Below are 23776 nucleotides of genomic sequence, written 5' to 3' on the forward strand. Positions count from 1 at the left end.
GAAGAAGTGGATCATTGAGAATCTCTGTCAAGTCAAGTCCACAGATGTATCAGCACATCATTGTCGGGTGTAACACAGTGCTCTCTGGTCAATCAAGGGTGTGAAAGCTCCTTGGCTAAGGGTATGCTGCATTCTTGAGCTCTCAGGTTGATTTTTCTAACTTTTTCACACTGTTGTTCTTCAGATGTTGGTACAGTGTCCCTTCCCCAGTAACGCTTTCACAGATTACCTCTATGTTCTTAGGCGTGTTTCTCTCAGCTCAGATGTTCATGTCTTGATGTGCATGGGGAATTTGACCGGTTTTTGTTCTAAGTGGTTGTGATGGGCTCATATGTGTGTTTCTTTTTTATGTTGGGCATGTTGTAATTGCGTGTGCTTGCTGGGCTTCCGGCCAATGTTTTTGTCACTGATCCATGTCTTGAGTGGTTGCCTAGGGTTTGCGTTTCCCGCTTGTTTAAAAGTGTCTGCTGTTTCATGTGCCACCAACCCTAATCGTGTGTCACGGTTTTTTCTCCCGCATCTCGCTTCACCAAATTCTCTGACTTCTTGCGATGCCGCGAAGCACACGTTCAGCCACCGCCAAGCTCCTTGCTTCCGCAATTGAGGCCTCTCGTCGTAGGTGCCCAGCCGATGAAGAAACCCTTGCAGAGGCCCTACTGCGACTCCTGGAGAAGCGGAAGACTCTTCAGCGATCTGGAAAGGAGCCCATTGAAATTCCAACCGCCAAAGACGACGAGAGTGATACCTCCAGTGATGCGAAAGAATTTCGTCCGCTGTTTGAAGGATCATTGGCTCCTCCGGTTTATTTTGAAAACCCGTTTGGTCGCTCCGACGATGAGATGGAGGTCGAATCAGCTGATGACCTCGAAGACTTCGTTGATCCTCGTGAACCTGACCATCCTCTGTACCTGGATCTCGAGTCAAGATATGCTGCTAATCGCCGGGAACAGATCGTCAAGGATCGCATGCATCCGGAACGCACCAGGCCTCGCCACCGTCCTTACAACAACTTCTCGTCTCTCGCTGCGTAGGAGAGGTTTGTCTCGTTCCGGGTTCGGCCATTTGATGTGTTCGTGTCAACTACGTGAGGGAACAAGTTTTACCCTTAACAAAACAAATGAAAGCCGCAAGTGCACAGCTAATCAGTTGTAGTATTTAGGGATCAAATTCACAGAGATTTGTGTGCCTGGTATTCTTCTACGGTTTTTTACTTTATGTCTAGACTAAATTGGTTTTAAAGGTTGGTTGTTTTTCTTGCGAATTAAACTAAAACAAAAGAAAGCAAATAAATCTATCCTAAAAAGCAGGTAAGAAAATCGAATGGAATGCAATTAGAATAGGCAAATATCGAATGAAAGACTAATAAGGCAAGTAAGATATCACATAAAAGGTAAATAAAGCAAGTAAATAATGAACTAAGGAAATTGAAATGCAGGTCTAAGAAAGCAAGTAAAAATCGATGGAATTGTAAACTATGGCTAAAAACGCTGAGCTTTTGGGAACTCTAAGGGATCATAATCGGTTTTAACACTAAGGTAGATAGACTGGGAATGACAGATAACGATATATGGGTTCTTGATAACACCGTATTTTGACCACCTTTATGGATCGTTTTGAAATACTTTTTCTATGTTTTTAATTGCTTTTAAGTACTTTTATCACGTTTTTCTAGTATTTGTAGTTCCAAGACTCTTTTCAGGTAACTTAGGGAAAAGCTTAACAAAATGGATAGAAAACCAGATTTCAGCTCAGAGTCAAACCGTCAGAAGTTCACCCCTGATTGAAGTTCTTCTCACCGTTTGATCCAGCTCAAATTTGGAGACCTTAAAGATGGAAGTATCAGCTTTCCAGTTCACTTTACAGCTTGGCAATCCAACGGTTCAATCAAAAGATACGCGAAGAGCAAGATGTCCCGTAAATCAGCCGGCAAGCACTTCCACCTGCGGCCATCAACCTCCGAGCCCAAAAAGCCCATTTCTGAAGCCCACATTTGGAGAAACCCTAAGTGACGTCCAGAGAGGTCTTGAGCACTATAAATACATGTCTTAGGAACCCTAAATATCGTGTAACCGAATACCATCTATCATTACTTCATACTTTTATTGTTTTTGCTTTAGCTTTTAGGGAGAGAGAGATTTGTTCTCTTGAACCCTTGTTCTTTCTTTTTCAATTTCGGTTTCTATTCTACTTCTTAATACTATGTCTTTGATTTCGTTCATTATGTCTGAGTAGTTTTATTGTTGGGATTAAGGGATTTTCGATGGGGATTTATATGTTCGATGAGGATTCCATGAGCTTTTGAGCCGAATCTTAGAACTTTTTCTTCTGAATTCGTTTTTACTGCATGAGAGTAGCGTCATGAACTACAATCTGATCCAGATGCTTGGTGACACGAAAGTGTTCATCAGGTATCAGATCTAGTTTGGGAGAGCAAAACAAACATAGGAGTGGAAACCTACCTATGGGCGATTTGTGAATTAGGACGAGTCTTAAACATAATGCATCTCTTCTCTTCCAGGGCCAGAGTGGAAACCTACTGGTCAGGGTTGAGAGAGATAGTTGTCTATGATCATGACAGTGGCGTATTCATACGTCCGTGACTCTAGTTCGAAAAGTTTAAGCTAAGATCTTACAAAATTTCCTCTCTAGCAATGTTTTGAATCGTTCGTACCCCTGAGAAAACTTCCCTGAACCCCAACGCTTTTTTCCCATTGATTTACACCGATTTTCTTTGAAGCTTTAGTTCAATATTGTCTTTCCTTTTTAGTAGACTTTCATTTAAGCATTAGAATATCCGTTTTTTACATTTTTAGTCATTTTCGTTAAGTTTAGTTATTACGTCATTTAATTCCCGTATTTTCTTTTAAGATTTCGTTTTTACATTTTAAACACCCCACCAAACCCCCACAAAACCGTTTTTGTTCTAGACTTCCTTACTTTAACTTATTTCAAAGGCTTTTTGCAGGAAAAGATCCTCCTTCCCTGTGGATTCGATCCCTAAGTACTACAATTGATCAGCTGTGCACTTGCGGCTATTGACTTCAATTAGGGTAAAACTTGACAACCCTCGACACCACACATCAAGTCACATCAGTTCTAGAGCTAGAGTACGGCGGTATGATTACGTCACTGTCGTGATCATAACTAACTGTTTCTCGCAACCCTGACCAGTAGGTTTCCACTCTTGCCCTGGAAGGGAGAGAACGCAAGAGCTGCACAAGACTCGTCAATACTCACGATCTCGCTGCAGGTAGGTTTCCACTCCTACGGAAAAATTGCCTGTTTAATTCTAGGGCTGATACTTCATGAAAACTTTCGCAACACTAACTATCTAGATCAGATACTAGGTGATCAATCAAGCATACATGCAATAAGAACAAGAATAAACAGAGAACAGGTCGAAATCACAGATCTATAAACCTAGATGTCTTAATCGATTATGAGAGCCCCTTTCGGGAACCCTAAGCCCAACTCGGGATCTACTCAGACATGGCTGAGTTCGACATCATCATTGGTTTTAATAAAAGTAATGAAAAACAGTAAAGAAAAGAGATAAAGAAAGCTTCTCCATTGAAGAACTTGGACTTGAACAATCTCAAAAATCTCATAAAAACGGCTAAAGGAAAAGGGTTTCTGTAAAGTATGAAAGGTTCTCTCTAAAAACGACCTAAATGACATGTATTTATAGTCTCCAATACTCCATGGTCTCTAGGGTTCCGGAATTGAGGCTGAGAATGACTTTGGGCTTCAGATAAGTGGGCTTTAACTCAAAGATTGATTGCCGCGGTCGGGAGTGTTGTGACCGCGGCAATTGGCTTGTTGGCCGCGGTCGGGAAGCTTCTAACCGCGGCAAATAGCTTGTTGGCCGCGGTCGGGTGAGTTGCTGACCGACTTCGAATGGCTCCGGGGCTAATGAAATATCTTGAGATCCAACCGTTGGAATGTCTCTAGACCAAGTGAATTTGAAAGCTGGTTGATTCTTCTATAAATTGTCCAATTTTGAGGATGATCAGACGGTGAGAAGGTCTTTGTCTCTCCATGAGAGTTCTGACGGTCTGCATTTATCCAAAAGAGTCTTTTTGTTCCATTTTGTGCCTCTTTATCCCAAATTACCTGAAAAGTCTTTTAAAATCCGGAAACATAAAAATCCTTTGAAAACCTTTGAAAATGGAGTAAAAACACCTGTAAAAGATATTAAAATGATCCATAAAAATGGTCAAAATCCGGTTTTATCAACTCCCCCAGACTTTGTCCTCAAACAAAACAAAGGCTAAATCTCGGCGAGAGCTTTGAAAACGCAGGAAATAAACAAAATCTCAGAGACCAAACTTCTAGACCAATATCAATCAGTATGCATCAATCGGGAATAGCCTAGAAAATTCTCACTAGCAATACAGGCATAACTAGTCCGCTAATCCGTCATGCAGAAATCTATGCACTAAGATCTAACTTCCAGTCAACTAGCTCTTAACATTCATTAAAAAGGATAATTTTGGGGGGGGGGGGGTAAGACTTAAAGTGTTTACGGGTTACCTGAAGATTTGGAGGATGCAGGATATTATGCAAAACCGCAAGAGAGAGTGAAGCTGTTGGTATCCACAGTTTTCAGTCACTTTCTTCTTGACATAGATTCGTGGTCTTCTTCCTCAGGTTCTCTCCAAACTCCCACAGACTTAGTTTTTTGTAAATCTTTAAAAACAATAGCTCCTTAAACGAATAGTGGTTGCTCATTGCTCCAAAAATTTTGACAATCTCAGACTCATTAGGCTTTTTGTTTCCCTTTCTCTTTTCAACTTTTTTTTTTTTTTTTTTTTAGAAAGGGAACGTCTTTAGATATAGAGAGCACGAATTTACCAGTTAATATCTGTCTTGTAAAGCTTTATTATGTTTCTGATACTCTTCCTTCCCAATTCCATTCAGTATCCTTTGTGAGTGACTGAAAACTGCGTCGCTCCTCTTCTCTCCGACGTTTTTGCACATATCTGCTGATATAAACTAAAGAGAGAATTCATGAGGATTGAAAACAAGGGTTTTGGGTTTAGGGTATGGTACCAGATAAAGATAAACTGGTCATCTAGGACGACAAATAATGGTAAAAGTAATGGTAAAAGACGTCCTAGATGTGTAGGTCGATGCCTGCCTAAAATCAATGATGAGAAAATTAGATATCAATATTAAGTCCAAATAAAATGAGCTAGTATATCCTGTCAGAAAGAATCTCCATGAATAGAAGTCCTCTGGTGAGAGTTCGTAGTGCAAGTACTCTAGCTACCGCCTAGTCTAGTGCTAACCACAATGAGCTATCATGCATAGTGTAAAAGTGTGCAGGTCTAAATCATCATAGTTTTGCGTCAAACATTCCTGAAAAATACTTATTGTCGAATAAGTTACATATTAAAATTTAAAAAGTACTTGAAATTTAAAAGCAAAGCAGAGAAAAGATTAGTACGGATAGACATCCTCCCCCAGACTTAAATCACACTGTCCCCAGTGTGAAAAAGTTGGTGAGAAGATGGTGAATAAAAGCAAAATAAAATAAAATAAGATAAAAGAAAAGAAAATGATGATAGAACCGTGATGGTAGTGAAGTGCTGATCAATCACTCATCCTCCGAGGTGTCGTCTGCGAAATGGTGCTGCTCCTGTAAGAAGGTGACAACGCGCTCAAAGCGTCGTCCCTGCCTCTCAACTCTGCGCTCGAGATCGGAATGAGTGTGTGATGATGTAGATGATGAGGTGTGGCCAGTCGAAATAGATGGCTGAAAATGAGCACGGGCTGCAGCTGCATCACGCTTCGCCTTGGCCACTATGTATTGGCGAATGGTGAATGGTAGACGAGGTACAGATGGCAGAATATCATCGGATACCGGAGTCCATCGTGGGCGTCCTCCGTTGCACAATCTCGGGATAGACGCTGAAGGTAAGCAGACTCGGTGCTCCTCGGTGCTCCTCGGTGCTCCTCGGTGCCAGTGCAATACTTGTAACCAAACCTGTCTGGATCGAAAGCGGCACGAGAGATAGTGTGATCGCGAGAGAGATAGAGTAGATCATACCAGACATTGGGAAGTGGCTCGTCAGATGAGAAATCGAATCCTACAACCTGTAGTATCGCTGTAATAGCACTCCCGAAAGCTGGAGTAGCGTCCTCGCAACCATGTAAATCATGCTTCACCTTTACCATATTCTGCGCTATGATCCATGCAAAGCAAGCAAGTCGTGGGTCGTCCATAAACGGAATCTGAAGTGTAATGAGCTCAGTCTTCAAAACACCTCCCATGTTTACTCTAGAGAAGATCGTGTGTGCTAAGAGTTTGTGCACAACTCTCACTGCTGGGTGGCTAAGAAGGGCTGACTTCGATCTCCCACTATCATAGGTTCCATGACCCATCTCTCTCCACAGGTTAAGATCAGGTTCATCTTCAAGGTAAATGCCATCAGTGTATGGAAGCTTAAGAGCTTCACAAACCTCGGAAATGGTGAGAGAATAAGGCTGTCCGCGGATAGAGAATGACAAGATGCCATCTGATGCTCTGGGGTTCCTCCCCTTCGTGTGGTGGAGTGTAATAGTCGCTAAAAGCTCACGGACTAGCTCAGGATAAGTCGGAAGGTTCAGCTCCATGTAGGGTCTCAGCTTAAGTGCATCGATGTACCAGATAACATCCTCTCTGATTCCAAGCATCTCGAGTGTATGATAATCTATGCAAGGCGTGGGTTTGATGTTCAGCTTCTTGAAACGTCCTGCATAGTCCACTCTCGGGTTTGTCTCCCTCCCAATGTATCGAATCTGTGGTGGCTCGGGAGCTGCTCGTGTTTCTCTTGAATGCTGGAGAAATCTCATCACATAGTTTCTTCTTCTCGGTCTGGCTTGGTTCAGCATGTACTCTCCTAGAGTAGCATCATCGGGAATGTCCTCGGAGCTGCCACCAGTTCGACAGCTCCTTCGGGATCTGGTTTCGTCCATTTTCTGCAAAATGAAATGATTCTTGGAAAAAGAATGAATATGGATGCTGATTTTAACACATTAAGATCTGTTATACTAATACTAGTATAAAGAGATTAATTAAAACCATGAGCAAGCAAAATTTATATTGAATCAGAGAAATCAAGTAGTTCATGACTAAATTCGGATTTTTGATGTTCTTAACATAGAAATCTTCTAAAAATCGGTTTTGATGAGCAATTTCCATGTAAATTCTAAAGATTACCCAATACTAATCACTAATCACACAAGACTAAATCAAATTCATCAATTTTGCTGTTCCAAATTCGATTTTTATTAAGCATGTAGAATCCAAATTTCAAAAATCTCAATTTCTCTTAAGCTAGGTGCTAAATCGATATTTAGATAACCTAAATGGATAATCTATCATTCTTAAGCTATTTCCACCATCAATAGACCAAGATTTTGGGTTTTTAAAGAAAACCCTAAGTTCAAAATCGAGTAAGAATGGTGAGTTTGAGGTTCATACCTTGCTGGAAATAGAGAATTGATGGCAGAATTGAAATCAGCTTTTAAAAAGAGTGAGGTTTGAGCCAAAAATCTCTAAAAAAGCTTAAGAATTTAAAAATGTGTTCTTTCTCCTAAATCTCCAAATCTTTTTGGAAGAGAAGAGAAGAAAGAGTTTTGATCCAAAAAGTTTGTTTCTTTTCTTTAAAAAGTTACGGGAACTTACCTTTCTTGTTTGCACATTAGGAATGTTTAAAACTTACGGAGGATCTTTTCGGGTTTTACCGGGAACATTTCGGGAAACACCGGGAATCACCGGGAATCACCAGGTAACACCAGGTAAACACCAGGCAACACCGGGAAAACACCAGGCAACACCGGGAAAACACCAGGCAACACCGGGAAAACACCAGGCAACACCGGGAAAACACCAGGCAAACACCAGGCAACACTGGAAAAACACCAGGAAACACCGGGAATCACCAGGCAACACCGGGAAAACACCAGGCAACACCGGGAAGCGGCAGAAATCCTCGGAATCACCTCAACGACCAACGGCCGCGGTCAGGAGACGCGCGACCGCGGTGGTCAAGTGCTCGGCCGCGGTCGATGCTCCCTTGGCCGCGGGTCGGTCAGTCGCGACCGCGGCTCTTCCTCCTGCGGCCTATTGTCCAATCTTCTAGTCTTTGTCGGGCCGAGCGGCTAAAAACCTACCTTTTCTTCTTGGTTTTTCTAATTTTCTGATTTTTTTGTGTTTTTGTTTTATAACATACCTAAAACTTAAAACAAATGCGCTTAATGGGAGGCAACCCATTTAGGTACTCTTTTTTTTTTAGTTTTCTTTTCATTTTTAAAAATTAAGCATGAGGAATCAGGCTGATTTGAATGGCATTCCTCTTGATGTGCCTTTATCACTTCCGGTTGCTGGAGGTTTTACTTCTTCTCCTTGAGGAGAAGTCTTCTTACCTTTACTCTTCTTTCGGACTTTAATGTTGTTCAGAACCCTTTTTGTGTTTTCGATCAGCTCCTGGATTTGGTCCTCACTAGTTTCTATTGCATCTGGTGGAATGATGATCTTGATCTTTGCAAAAGCTTTCGGCTTCTCCTTTTCTTTCTCTTTTGGCCTGTTTCCTTTACTTGGAAATTCATCTAAGATAGTAGGATAGTACCTTTTTCGGTCCACATTGAGGAAAACAGCATGCCGGTTTGCATGATCGATTAATGCTCCTACTGTAGCTAGGAATGGTCTCCCAAAAATGAGTGGCCTCTCCTTGTCTTTATCCATCTCCAGGACTTGGAAATCTGCTGGAACAATCTTATCTCCCACTAGAACTTGTAGATCATGAATCGCCCCTTCAATATCTTTTTGAGATGAATCTCCAAAGATAACCTTAACCGTCAATGTCCTTAAGGTTTTTATGCCCAATTTTTCGGCAAATGTTTTAGACATGATGTTGACATTGGCTCCGGAATCGCACAAGCAGTCTGTAAACTTGATTCCTGAAATGAAACATTGGAAAACAAAACGTCCCGGATCATCGGCTTTGGTAAGCCTTTGAAACGGTGATCGTTCAGGTACCTTAAACGGTGGCTGCTTGGGATCGATATCCTTGTACAGTGGTACAAAGATTGGGGTTTCTTCTTTCTTTCCATCGGTTCCGGCCTCTTCTTCGGGCAATGTGTTTATGGCGTTGCAAAACTTCTTAGGGTTATCTTCAACTCTTCCTGGAAGAACTCCACTTTGCCTCTTCATAGAGTCGGGTGTTTGGGCGACTTGCACATCTAACTTTTTTACGTGCGAAGATAAAGATTTAAACTTATCATTCAGATCATTGTACATGCAGTCCACTTTCACGTTAACGTCTTTAGATGCTTTTTCATTCGTCATAACAAGCTGTTGGATTGACTGTTCAAGTCTACCGATTTGTGAAGCTAGCTGGTTCGTCGTGACTCCCTGCTGTTGTACAAATTGATTGTTAAAACCCGTACCTTGGTAGTTATATGGCTGTCGCGGTTGATATGGTACTATTCCCCCAAAGTTTCCACCTTGAAACTTGTTTTGGAAGGATTTTTGCTGAGGTGGGTAGTACTGATCTTGAGGATTCTCCACATTTGGGATTGCGGTAAGAGAGATTGTTGTAATTTTCATTCCGGAAGTTGTTGTTGAAGTTGTTGTTGGAGCGATTTTGGTATGGCACCAGTGCTCCTACGTAGTTCACATCTTCTTCTTGAAATGCTTGATTAATGTGATCGATATCACTAGGTCCTTCATCTTCTGCGCCATTGTTGGTTTCACAGGCATGGATCGGGCGATTGTTGCTCTTCAGAAGCTGGCTCACCATGTTCTTCAACTCGGTTATCTCCTTGTTGTCTGTTCCGGCTTGCTTCATCAATCGATCGTATTCAGGACAGTCATTGCTATTGGCTTGAGCTAAATTTTCGATGAGAGCTCTTCCTTGGGTTATCGTCTTTTGCCCAAAATCTCCATTTCTAGCTGTATCAAGTGAAAGTTTGTATTTTGGTTGCAAACCTCGGTAAAATGTGCTCAGAAGGCTTGATCCATGGAATCCATGGTGAGGGCAGTCACGTTCATATTCCTTAAAACGTTCCCAAGCTTCATAGAAAGATTCAGTTGGCCCTTGTTGAAAGGTTGAGATTTTCGTTCTCAAATTGTTCGACCTTGACTTAGTGTAGAAGTGGTTTAGGAAAGCAGTTCTACATTCTTCCCAATTGGTAATCGATCCTGCAGGCAAAGACTTCAACCAACGGTGAGCTTTATCTGCTAATGAAAAAGGGAACAACTTACACTTTAAATAGTCAGGTGGAACTTGGTTTGTTCTCATCATGCTGCAAATTTCTTCAAAAAGCTCGATATGGTCCATTGGGTGCTCAAAAGGAACTCCATGGAACTGGTTTTGCTTCACCAATGAGATGATTTGAGGCTTGACTTCAAACTCATTCCGGTTTGGAAATGGTACTTGAATCGCAGATCGATTCTGAAAATTTTGAGTAGGTGCATCAAAATCAGCTATGCGATGGTTCTTGGCTTGTCTTCGGTGTTGATTTGCTGGCGGAATGGGGTGTTGAATGCGTTCATTCGACTGCATTGCTGGGTGGTCACCATCGGCTGCATTGATGGGTGGATCAAGGTCTTCACGTCCTTCTCTCTCTCAGTTCTGGTGGTTTCTTGGAAGAACCTCATCCTCCTCCATCTTGTCGAGCATGATCACCTTCTATGTGATCATTCTCTTCGTTTTCTCCATGTTCGGACCCGTCTTGGTCCATATGTAAATTTTGATTAATAGGATCTCCAGGCTGGTCGTCGTTGGCCATTCCTTGCGTTCGTCTAAGTCTTCAAAGTTCTCTTTCGTGTATGTCTATCTTGTCTAGAATTGGAATGTCTCCTGCAGGTCTACGCCTGGTATTCATGCAATTCAGAGAAAAAAAAAAGAAGGGAAAGATAGTTCAGAAAAACTTTAAGAAAGAACTAGAGATCAGGTGTCTAGAACAGAAGTTAAAACAAGAAAAATAGCAAAAGGCAGCGAAACAAATCCCCGGCAACGGCGCCAAAAACTTGATGTGTTCGTGTCAACTACGTGAGGGAACAAGTTTTTGGATGACCCTAAACTTGTGGAAGCTCGGAAGATTTTGGATGCTGTCGGTTTGATTTACACCGTCCTGGATGTGGAGCCCTATCGTCCGACTGTTGTGCAGGAGTTCTACGCTAATGTTGGTGACCTGGAGTATCACAATGGGACCAATCTCGTCTACATTTGTGGCTGCATGTTCGAGTTCACTCCTGAGGTTATCAATCAGATGTTCCTCGTCGACGATTAGCTTCCACATGGTGATTAGGAGCAGATCCACATTGATGAAGCTGTGCAGTTGGTCTCGGGGGGACGCAAGAGTCGCTGGAAAGGCTTTCGGTCTCGTCATCTCACTCCTCTCTATGGGGTGTTTTACAAGCTGTGCTGTTGCAATTGAATGCCTACGACCAATAACACTACCATGGTCAAAGAAAGGATTCGCCTCCTCGCCTACATCATCCAGGGTCGCAAATTCAACTTCGGGAAGCTGGTGTATGATCAGATATTGGCTGCAGCGCGGACTCTGGAAATGGTCAACAAACAAACTCATGTTTCCCAATCTCATTTTCCAGCTCCTTCGCTTTCAACGTGTGCTCCCCGGTCATCGAGGAGACCGCCCTTTGGAAAGATTTCCTCTCAAAATCACGCTGGATCCCAAGGGAGGACGAGGTGATGAAGCTGATGAACCTCAAACCGCACCATCACTTGCAGCGGACTTGGATCAGCTCGCTACCTGGCTCAAACGCATTCAACTGCGTGTCAAAGGTAAGTGTTCTGTCTCTGACTTTCAAGGTTGATGTGTATTGTCATGTTGTATCTGAATATGCACTCAAGCAGGGGGAGAGTACGCCGAGATGGGTTCTGAGAAAGGCAAGGCACATCCTGAGGGGGAGCAGGACAACGAGTCCGAGAATGAGGACGTCTGGGCTGGGAACTAGAATTGATGAAAATTTCTGATTTGCATGTGTTGTGCTAAACTCTAAGTTGATTCCCGTTTGTGTTTCGGTTGTGTTTGTTTTTATTTAAGTACCTTGGTTGATCTTTTGGGATTGAATGTGCTGGTTTTTGGTTATCTCGTGATCCTTGAAAATTCCTTGGTTGTGGCTATACATGGTTGTTTGTATGCCTGTGTGTTAGATTCCCTATGCAGGTTGCTTGGAGTGACATATTCAAATACAAATGGGGAGAATGTAAGAGTTAAGGAGTTGACGTTCAACAGGGAGACATGTGTAGCACTGATATGCTCAAAGTTTAATCCCTAAGCTACTCTGCAAGAGCACAGATGTGCAGTTGTAGTATGTAGGGGTCGAACCACAGAGACAAGAGATCACTCAATAAACCTTATAGAGATTGAATTACGCTAAGCATAAATATTGTAAATGAATAGCAATGCAACAGAATTAGACTAAGCAGCAATAAAAACGGTTTGTAAGATTCAGATGGATGGAGATTAGGCTTAGGGCGTTTCTCAGGAAATCAATGCATGCAGATCAATCGATAAATCAGGGTTCAGGTTTAAGCACGGTTCTTGAACTCGAATCACAAAATTATAATTAACCAACTTCCGTTGTGAGAATTATCTAAGTTAAAATCCTAGAATTCCAAATTCCTTTGCAAACCCTAAAGATTTAAACCAGCTTTAATGCTCAAGTTCGATATGTTCACAAAGTATTTAAACCAAATTCCTTTGCGAATAGCTACTTTGCTCACCCTAGGTTCTTTCCAGTTATTCAATTACACTTCCGTGTCAATTAAGCAACCTAAGATCTAAGTTCTAGGTGGCCAATCCAGAATTAGCTTTAAGAACAACCTATGGTGAAGAACTAAATAGATTATGAACCCTAACTAACCAATCAATCTAACATCCAATGGAATCCTTTATGAGAACCCTAAACCTAACAAACAAACTACTCAGACATGAAGATTGAAGCAATAAGCATGATTGAATAGCTTGCAGTAAGCAGTAAATAGATTAATAAACAGGGGTTCGAAATCTTCTCTCTCCGGAACAGAGTTTCAGACTTGTCTCCCCAAAAACTCTCAAAAACAAAAACTCTCTCTAAGAAAATCTAAGGTAATCGTAAAAAGGGAATAAAAACCCTATATATATCTCTAAGACACGTTTTGGGCTTCCTTGAAAACGTTTGGGCCCAACTCCTTCTTCAAATAGGAAACAAAATCGCCTTTTCCTTATTTCTCTAACAAGTGTCGCGCGTCACTCTCCATGGTGTCGAGCGTCACTAAAGCACAAAATCCATACTTGACGAATTTGATCCTGATTAAGCTCCAAAGTGCTCCAAAGTCTCCAGTTAAGCTCCAAACGTACCTATAACCTGAAAAGACTCCAAAAGACTCGAAAGACACTAAAAAGACTCTATAAATAAGACTTATACCATGGTTAAAAACCATAAAAACCATGATATATCAACTCCCCCAGACTTAGCATTTGCTTGCCCTCAAGCAAACATAACACCAAACAAGAGAAAGAAGTTTGAAAACACAGAGACTCAACCTTTCATTGGAACATCGCTTTTGACTGATCACCCTGCAACTCAACTACTGCTTCATCATTCCAAATCAAACCACCATGTACTTCTCCATAGACATTCACAGCTTTCCAGATTAAGTCCAAAATTCCACAACATGGTCCATAAACCTTCATCGCTGGATCTCACTGATGATTCAGATGCCAAGAACCTTCTAGATTCTTTCCCATTCTGTACTCAAACAAATCAGCCATACAAACTTTGGTACTTTTCTCTCCCCCAGACTTATTCTTTTCGCACACTCATCATCATTTTTTTATGGCATATACTCGATAAGGGTAAAGCTGCGAGTACTGATGGTGTTTGCCACCAAGTCCCCAAGTTGTCCCTTTACCTTGTATCAAAGGTTTTCAGCGAATAGTGGGGTCATGGGAAACATTCCTACCCCTCACTTCCTTCCTTTGTGTGATCATTCCAACTTAGAAGTGAAATAATGAGATCCTTGGAAACATTCCTAGCCCTTCACTCCTAAGCGAAAATCATCTCAATCTTTTCGCCTTTTTCTTTGTTTTTCTTCTTCTTAGCTCGTTACAAGGGAGAGAAATACCAACATTAAATTTCACACAGGCTTTCATTGATCAAGTATGAACGAGGAATCAAGCTCTAAGGCATTAGTCACATCAGCGAGTTAAAAGTGAAGTTCAGAACTTAGCTCAGGTTAGTGGATTCTGTTGGAAACATGAACGCCTCTAGTGAACTGGTCAGCCTTTGGATTTTTCATTAGTCGGATCTAGACTGAATCTGCAGCAGTGGTCACTTAGGTGAAAGGTCAGCACAATAATTCCAGGAAAAGCATCATGATCTCCAACAGGTTTTGACTCAAAAACGTTTTGACACAACTGACTCTTAAGAAAAACAAACACAATGTCAGCAACTACCTCCCCCAGACTTGAATAACACTGTCCCCAGTGTTATCTAGTCCGAAGGTGGCGAAACAAAATAAAAGAAACAGAGAAACGCAGGAAAAACAGAGAACTTACCTGGCTGCAATGATGGTGTCGCGCGACACTGATGATGGTGTCGTGCGACACTTGTTTTCCTCGTACCGAATTGCAGCAGACCAATCCGAATTTCTGGTTTGACTCCGGTTGCCTGATTTCCTAAATTTTTTCTTTTTTTTTTTTTTTGAATAGAAGCAAGTGACAAGCGACACCGAAGGTGGTGTCGCTCGACACTAATATCTGCTTCACCTGAGACACGAAAAGAAAAACGAAAATCAACTGAAACAAAAAGACTTATGTACAGACTCACCAGTGGATTGCCTTCCACCAAGCGCTTGTTTAAAGTCATTAGCTTGACTATGGATAGACTATGCATCTGGTGGATCAGACAGTGGCAAAGAGTGCCTCTGTGAAATTCGTCTCATCCATGGTGGTGTGTAAGCGTTGTGCGCATGAGGTCGTCCAAGGAATGCAGGAATAGCACCAGGGTGAGATCTGTGTTTGGGTGGCCTTGACCTATTCCCTGCAATATCATCAAACGAAAAACCAAGTGCTCTACGATAATCTCGTAGCTTGCGTCGTGAGACAGAGCCTGCATCCTTTGAATCAGTTCCAATGATATCACGAGAATTAGGCTTAGGTTCAAGAGGTGTGTACCTTTGCTTTGGTGGAGATGGATGGAGTGCAATGTTTGGAGCTTCCTGATCAACAGCAGTCACTGGTTCTGTAGACGTTTTCGTCAACTCAGATTGATCACTCACCATCTCAGCATCAAACACGTTCTGATCTCCAACTATCACTTCAGGTATTGCAGTGACTTGGAATGTCTGACCATCTATGGTGGGATCCTTCAGCTTCTCCATCTTGAAAGTCATGATGGTATCTCCCAGGTGGAGATCAAGGTTACCATGCTTGACATCAATCACCGCTCCAGCTGTAGCTAAAAACGATCTTCCCAGGATAAGAGGATCTTTGGGTTCCTCTCCATATTGCAGAACCACGAAATCTGTAGGAATTATGCAATCACCAACTTTGATTGGAACATCTTCCAAGACACCTTTTGGGATTCTTTTAGACCGATCTGCTAGGATCAAAGAGATCTTAGTTGGCTTGAAGTCAGTCATCCCAAGGCTAACAGCTACAGAGTGTGGCATGAGGTTGACACTCGAACCAAGATCACACAGCGATCTCTTGAACCTCTCTGAGAAGATAGAGCAGTCCAAAACAAAACTTCCTGGGTCCGAGAGCTTTTCTGGAATCTTATTATGAATCACAGAACTGACATGTTCAGAGATCATCATCGCTCCTTCCTCATGACCCACATTATTAGTCACCATCTTCTTCACATAGTGTCTGAGAGTAGGAGCAATCTTCACAGCATCAACCAAAGGAATCTCAATCACAAGCTTCTCCATCAAAGCCTTGCATCTGGCATCATCTAGCTCCTGCTTGGACTTCCTAGGACTCCTTGGGTAAGGAACCTTAGGTTTGTAAACCTTTTCCTCAGCAGATTTCGGACTTTGAGCAATATTAGCTTTGCTCTGCAATTGGTGACGCGCGACACTGGTTGTGGTGTCGCTCGACACTGGCTCTGCAGTTTCGAAATTTTTTTCAGATTCGTCAAACTCCACGATTTCATCCTCAGAAACACCCTTTTTCAGCACAGGAGTCAACTTTTTACCACTCCTTGACGAGATGGCACTGCAGTAATGCCTAGGATTAGTATCAGTCTTCCCAGGAAGGAATCCTTCTTGCCTTTTTACAGACTCTGCTGTCTGAGCAACCTGAGTATCAAGCTTCTTGACATGAGTGTTCAGAACTTCAATTTTTCCATTCAGATCCAGATATAGAGCATAAATCTTCCCATTGAAATCCACAGTCATCTTCTACTGACCTTCCAAAATCTGTTCCAGCATTGACTTCACCTCATTATCTGGAGTTTGAGTAGGAAGAGAACCATAGTTCCTTGAAAACCTGTTGTTGGAGTAGGATGTCTGGTACTGAGGTTTGGAGCTGTAACCAGAAGAGTTCTGATTACCTGTGAAGGTACTCCTCTGATTATTTCCATTGTAATTCGTGTTCCCTTGCCCAGAACCAAATCTGTGACCCTGAAATCCAGCTCCATTGATGAAGTTAACATCTTCTTCCTCAAAAGCTTCATCTGGTCCGAAATTCTGAACTCCTGCAGGGTATCTGACAGATTTCTTACCCACAAGAAGACTATGCACAGAGTCAAGCTTAGCCTTCACCTCGGCAATTTGCGATCCATCCAGGTTCCCAGCCTGCTTCCTTCGTTGATAGTCTGCATTCTTGGTACTATTGCTAGATGCCAAGTTTTCGATGAGCTCAACAGCTTCGTCTGGGTATCTGGTGTTGAAGTTTCCATTGCTCGCTGCATCAAGAGCCATCTGATACCTCCAGTCGATACCTCTAAAGAAAATACCCAGCAACTGCACATCGCTGAAGCCATGATGGGGACAGTCTCGCTGGTACGATTTGAATCGCACCCAGGAAGCTTTGAACGCTTCAGTTGGTTCCTGAGAGAAGGTCGAAATTTTCGTCCTCAACTCCTCAGACCTAGCATCATCGAAAAAATTGTGCAGGAAGGCATTCCTGGTCTCTTCCCAAGTAGTGAGTGATCCTGGCTCCAACTGCTTCAACCAGTTAGCTGCTTCTCCAGCAAGAGAGTAAGGAAACAGCTTGCAGAGGAGGAAATCATTGGACACTCCATTGTATTTGATGCTGGTGACCAAATCCTCAAACCTCTCGATGTGATCCATAGGGTGCTCATGAGAGTGGCCATGGAAAGGATGCTGACCCACAAGAGTGTAATACACAGGCTTGAGCTCAAAATCATTCCTCTGAAACGCAGGAGCGCGAATCGCAGACCGATTTGCATAGAATTGCTCAGGCCTGTTGTAGTCACCCAGCGTCCTGATGATGTTACCCTGTCCATCAAGTCGCTGACCTCTCTCATTGCACACATGACCCTCTTGGTCTCTCCAGACTCCAGCATCATCACGAATCAATGCCAATGCGTTCTCCATCTTTGATAGTTTCTGAGACAAAGAGAAAGAACAATGTAAGTAACAAAGCAAAAATAAAATTAAGAAAAACAACGGGTGTCGCGCGACACCAATGCTGGTGTCGCTCGACACTAAAAAAAACTTAGTCGAAACTCAAGAACTAAAGTTTAATGGCGAAAATCAAGTCCCCGGCAACGGCGCCAAAACTTGATATGCTCAAAGTTTAATCTCTAAGCTACTCTGCAAGAGCACAGATGTGCAGTTGTAGTATGTAGGGGTCGAACCACAGAGACAAGAGATCACTCAATAAACCTTATAGAGATTGAATTACGCTAAGCAGAAATATTGTAAATGAATAGCAATGCAACAGAATTAGACTAAGCAGCAATAAAAACGGTTTGTAAGATTCAGATGGATGGAGATTAGGCTTAGGGCGTTTCTCAGGAAATCAATGCATGCAGATCAATCGATAAATCAGGGTTCAGGTTTAAGCACGGTTCTTGAACTCGAATCACAAAATTATAATTAACCAACTTCCGTTGTGAGAATTATCTAAGTTAAAATCCTAGAATTCCAAATTCCTTTGCAAACCCTAAAGATTTAAACCAGCTTTAATGCTCAAGTTCGATATGTTCACAAAGTATTTAAACCAAATTCCTTTGCGAATAGCTACTTTGCTCACCCTAGGTTCTTTCCAGTTATTCAATTACACTTCCGTGTCAATTAAGCAACCTAAGATCTAAGTTCTAGGTGGCCAATCCAGAATTAGCTTTAAGAACAACCTATGGTGAAGAACTAAATAGATTATGAACCCTAACTAACCAATCAATCTAACATCCAATGGAATCCTTTATGAGAACCCTAAACCTAACAAACAAACTACTCAGACATGAAGATTGAAGCAATAAGCATGATTGAATAGCTTGCAGTAAGCAGTAAATAGATTAATAAACAGGGGTTCGAAATCTTCTCTCTCCGGAACAGAGTTTCAGACTTGTCTCCCCAAAAACTCTCAAAAACAAAAACTCTCTCTAAGAAAATCTAAGGTAATCGTAAAAAGGGAATAAAAACCCTATATATATCTCTAAGACACGTTTTGGGCTTCCTTGAAAACGTTTGGGCCCAACTCCTTCTTCAAATAGGAAACAAAATCGCCTTTTCCTTATTTCTCTAACAAGTGTCGCGCGTCACTCTCCATGGTGTCGAGCGTCACTAAAGCACAAAATCCATACTTGACGAATTTGATCCTGATTAAGCTCCAAAGTGCTCCAAAGTCTCCAGTTAAGCTCCAAACGTACCTATAACCTGAAAAGACTCCAAAAGACTCGAAAGACACTAAAAAGACTCTATAAATAAGACTTATACCATGGTTAAAAACCATAAAAACCATGATATATCAAGCACAGAGTACGAAGGATGCGGGAAACTCAAGTCGAAGACAAGAGAATAACTCAAGTGGTGCTGACGTGGCAGCGAAGAATTGGAGCTGGCAGGAAGCTGTTTTTAGAGATCGAATATCCAAGATATGGAGATTAGAGGATCTCAACAATAAGGAAAGAAGATATTCACGAGGGTGGAAAACGTGAATAAAGAGTAGTGAAAAGGGTTTCTGAACATTTACCCTTTAGAGAGAACAAGTCACAAAAAGCTAGCCGCACGAGAGGTTGGGGTTTTTGGTGAGCGTGTTCATTGTGATAGTTGCATAGCTGTTGCTGTGTTTAAGATTGGATAGATTAAGAATTGGTCAGTATCGAGTTGCAGGTGCAAGGTCGTGTAATTCTGATTAAACAGATCTAAAGGATTGTCTAAGTGATTCTTAATAAAAGGCAAAGAGTGTTTTTGCAATTTTCTGTGTTCTACTCTTAGTCTCTGTGATATAGATCTTACAACATGCTTATGCTTATGGTTGGTTTTGATCATTCTCCATGTTTGTTGAGCTGATCCCAATGTTAAAACCCGACACTCATCGCCAATTTTATAAAGAGGCATGCACATCACTTTGTGTTTACCTTGAATTGGATCGTATCCTAAAAAACATGTTATATCCTCCCAGCTTTCTTCTGGTTTGGGTAAGGTTAAGAACTGTCTCATTGTAGGGTTCCATAGTACAGGTTTTCCTGAGTCTTGGAAGCAGATCAAGCCGTGGACAGATTCCGTAGGGTAGAAGTAACTATGTTCTAAGGATTTCATTTGATAACGACAAATAGGCATAGAATTAAAAGTATTAGGATTAGACTCGTTCGAGTTCTGATGATCTTCCGGAATCGAGAAAACGAACAACGTGTCCCTTCAGCGAGTTTTGAAGGAGTTGGTGAAATATGGATCGCTGGTGATTGCTGGCCAAAGCTTTGATACGCAACGAAATCTCACAACAGATTTTGCAGGTAGCCTTAGGAGTACCTCTGAGATTAGGTCGAGAGGAAACGACGATGTTGATTTCGATATTGTTCCTCTTCTAGGGATTTTTTTCTTCCTTTCTTCTTCTTGCTCCATCTTTAGTAAAATTCTAATTTGTTCCTCACTCCCCCTCAATGATTTTCGCTCCTATATATATATATATATATATATGTTTTTAACCCTTTTTTGACATAAATCTCATAACTCATGAGCATAAACTATGTAATTTGAAGAATATATATATACATTTAAAAAAAACAAAGTTCCTATTAATCGTTTTGAGAAGATATATATTTTTGTTTTTAAAAAAAATTAAGTTCGTATTAATCGATTCGAAAGATATTTAAAGAGTTTGTTATTAATAATTCTTAGAGAGTTTGTTTTCAATAAATCACATTTAATTATTCAAAAATTGCTATAAATCCAGATTAATGTACAGAATCTTTAAGTTTTCCTTTTTTGATTGTTCGCATCTAATATAAAATAAATAAATAAAATACATAAAAATGTAGGAGCATGCGGTTTAAGCAAGTTAATCCTGTATCAGATTGCTTCTTGTCTTCACTTGGAAAACTGGAATACCTATAATTCTTTACTACTAATTTCGTCCTGAAGATCCATGTAACTCATAGAACTTGCTAACGACGGGAGAATCTGCAAAGGTAAACAAAAAATCAACCCTAAACTACTGTATCCGTTTTCTTAGGTTATCCTAAATGGTTATTTGACTAACTGGTAATTAGATCAGGATGTGAGATTTCATAAGAGATCAAATCTTTGTGTGTAGTTGCGATGGATCCACTACAAGAAAACAATCGTTTTCCAACAATTTGTTACGACGGTTTATAAATCGTCACAAATATACACGCTTTTACGATGATTTTACGAGAAAAAAATAAAACGTCGTAAAACCGTCGTAAAAAAAATCATCGTAACTTTGACGTATAATTTACGATGCTTTACGACGATTATACATCGATAAAGAGAGATTTGATATATATTGCAAAATCATCGTAAATTGGATGTAACATTACGACAAATATACGACGATCCAAATCTGATGTACAGTTACGACGATTTTACGTCGACAAAGAAGGTAGGTGAAGAACATTTAAAAAATGTTTACCTAACTAATGTCGATGAAATATTTTATCACACAATCGACGTAAAATCATCGTAATATGAAGGTTGGATGTAAAAGGGATGTAAAAAAATCGTCGTAAAAGCGTCGTAAAGTCCAAAATTTTGTTATAAATACATCTTCATTCCTTATTTCATTCACAACACATCATCATTCAAACATAAGAGCATTGTAAATCCTAATATATTGGGTTGTCCATTGCTGGAAACCCGAATTAGCAGTAATTTATTTGAAAAAATAAGTAATAATATTAAAAGGTTTACTCCATTTACGCGGCCTTACGTGACACAAGAGACCGTCTCTTTTATTGTCTAAACAATAGAAAGAGATTGTATTTTTGAGTTATTTTCAAGATGTCTATATACGAGCTAAGAAGCTGGATGTATATGCGTAAAAATTCAGATGGGGCGTTGATAGAAGAATTCAAGAACGGGTTAGAAATGTTCATGTATCAGGCCACAAATATGGAGAGAACGAAAGATAGCGGAAAGATGTTTTGTCCTTGTTTGAAATGCAAGAATACAAGGTATACACTAACCAAAACCGTGTGAACGCATTTATTAAATAGAGGGTTTATGCCGCAATTTTTTGTTTGGTATCTACATAGAGAAGGATATGGCAGTAATACTCATTGGAATGCTGGTAGTAGTAGTAATTATCAAAGTCATGTTGATTTTGATGAATCGAATTATGGTCATCAGCCTAATCAGTATCAATCTGATCAAGGTCTAGATCATGATAGGATGCATGAGATGGTGACTGATGCATTTCATGAAACGCATACTAGTAATGCTGTTGAGGAACCTAATGTAGATGCCAAACGATTTTATGATTTGTTAGACAATGCTAATCAGCCAATCTACGAAAGATGTAAAAAATGCCTGTCTAAATTATCGTTGGCAGCTAGGATGATGTCAATTAAAACAGATCATAACCTGGCTAAGGTTTGCATGGATGATTGGGCTGATCTTCTGAAAGAGTATCTACCGGAGGATAACTTGGCAGCGGCGACATACTATGAAATACAGAAGTTGATTTTTAGTTTTTGTATACCTTCTGAAATGATAGATGTATGTGTTGACAATTGTATGATTTTTTGGAAAGATGATGATCAGCTGGAGGAATGTCGATTTTGCCAAAAACCAAGATACAAGCCGCAAACTGGTGGGCGTAAAAGGATATCGTACCAACGTATGTGGTATCTCCCTATAACTGATAGGTTGAAACGGCTTTATCAATCTGAAAGGCCAGCTGCATCAATGAGATGGCATGCAGAACATACACAAGTAGATGGAGAAGTTGTTCATCCATCAGATGCAAAGGCATGGAAACACTTCAATAGGGTATACCCAGATTTTGCTAAGTTCAAACGGAATGTCTATCTTGGTCTATGCACTGATGGTTTTATTCCATTTGGTATGTCTGGTAGACAATATTCATTATGGCCAGTAATCCTAACCCCTTATAACCTTCCTCCAGATATGTGCATTCAAAGGGAATTTCTTTTCCTTAGTATTTTGGTTCCAGGTCCCAATCATCCGAAGCGAGCTCTCGATGTATTTCTGCAGGCACTCATACATGAGTTGAATCAGTTATGGTTTACCGGCGTTCGTACATATGACTGTTCAACGGGGAAAAATTTTACTATGCGGGCTGTGCTTATGTGGACAATAAACGATTTCCCCTCTTATGGTATGCTATCAGGATGGACTACACATGGGAGGTTATCTTGTCCTTATTGTCTTCATCGAACTGATGCGTTTCAGCTAAAACATGGTAGAAAAATCTGTTGGTTTGATTGTCACCTGAGGTTTTTACCGGATAACCATCCATATCGGAGGAACAAGAGGTTATTTTGGAAGAACAAAAGTGTACATGTCCCTCCACCCGTAAATTTAACAGGAGCTTATATACATGCGCAAATCAAGCATAGGGGGCAGAAGAAACAGTAACGCGTGGGGGAAACTGGCACATTCCTGCAAATATGTCTGAATGTTATGGAGTTCATCATAATTGGCACAAGAAAAGTATCTTTTGGCAACTACCCTATTGGTAAGATCATCTGCTCAGACACAATCTTGATGTCATGCACATTGAGAAAAACTTTTTTGATAACATCATGCATACAGTTATGAACGTAACAGGAAGAACAAAAGACAATGGTAAGTCAAGATTGGACTTACATGATTTATGCAACAGAAGTGAGTTGCATATACTGAGAAACGAGAAAGCACCTGTTCCTGTATTTCGGTTGAGTGCAGATCAAAAGTCAGCATTGTTCAAATGGGTTTTATCTGACGTTAAGTTTCCTGATGGATATGTTTCTAATCTTTCTAAATCTGCTGAGAAGGGGGTAAAGTTTGCAGGGATGAAAAGTCATGACTGCCACGTGTTTATGCAACGATTATTTCCATTTGCATTTGCTGAACTCTTGCCCAAAATGTTCATGAAGTTGTTGGAGGCATTGGTGCTTTTTTCTGGGATCTTAGTACACAAACATTATCAGTTGATGTAATAGCACAACTGGCATCGAATATTCCAATCTTGTTGTGCAATTTGGAAAAGATCTTCCCGCCATCATTTTTTGATGTTATGGAACATCTTCCTGTTCATCTTCCTCACGAAGCAGAGCTCGGTGGACCAGTTCAGTACAGGTGGATGTATCCGTTCGAGTGTTTCATGAAGCATCTTA

At 40.9% G+C, this 23776-nt stretch overlaps 1 protein-coding gene and 1 non-coding gene across 2 annotated transcripts; one reads left to right on the top strand and one right to left on the bottom strand.

Moving 5' to 3' along the window:
• Positions 1-10011: 10011 nt before the first annotated feature.
• LOC112085699 lies at positions 10012-10118 on the top strand. The gene has a single exon (XR_002898999.1). It is a non-coding gene; the product is annotated as a small nucleolar RNA R71 (small nucleolar RNA).
• A 4770-nt stretch (positions 10119-14888) lies between these two features.
• On the bottom strand, positions 14889-17567 carry LOC112085267. Its single transcript, XM_024154467.1, has 4 exons — positions 17356-17567; positions 16415-17097; positions 16002-16339; positions 14889-15890 (listed from the first exon to the last, which is right to left on the bottom strand). Exons 1-4 carry the CDS (start codon positions 17565-17567, stop codon positions 14889-14891), a joined length of 2235 nt encoding a protein of 744 aa, XP_024010235.1.
• Positions 17568-23776: the final 6209 nt, after the last annotated feature.

Source organism: Eutrema salsugineum, unplaced genomic scaffold, assembly GCF_000478725.1.
Source record: "Eutrema salsugineum unplaced genomic scaffold, Eutsalg1_0 scaffold_3, whole genome shotgun sequence".
Lineage (NCBI taxonomy): Eukaryota > Viridiplantae > Streptophyta > Magnoliopsida > Brassicales > Brassicaceae > Eutrema > Eutrema salsugineum.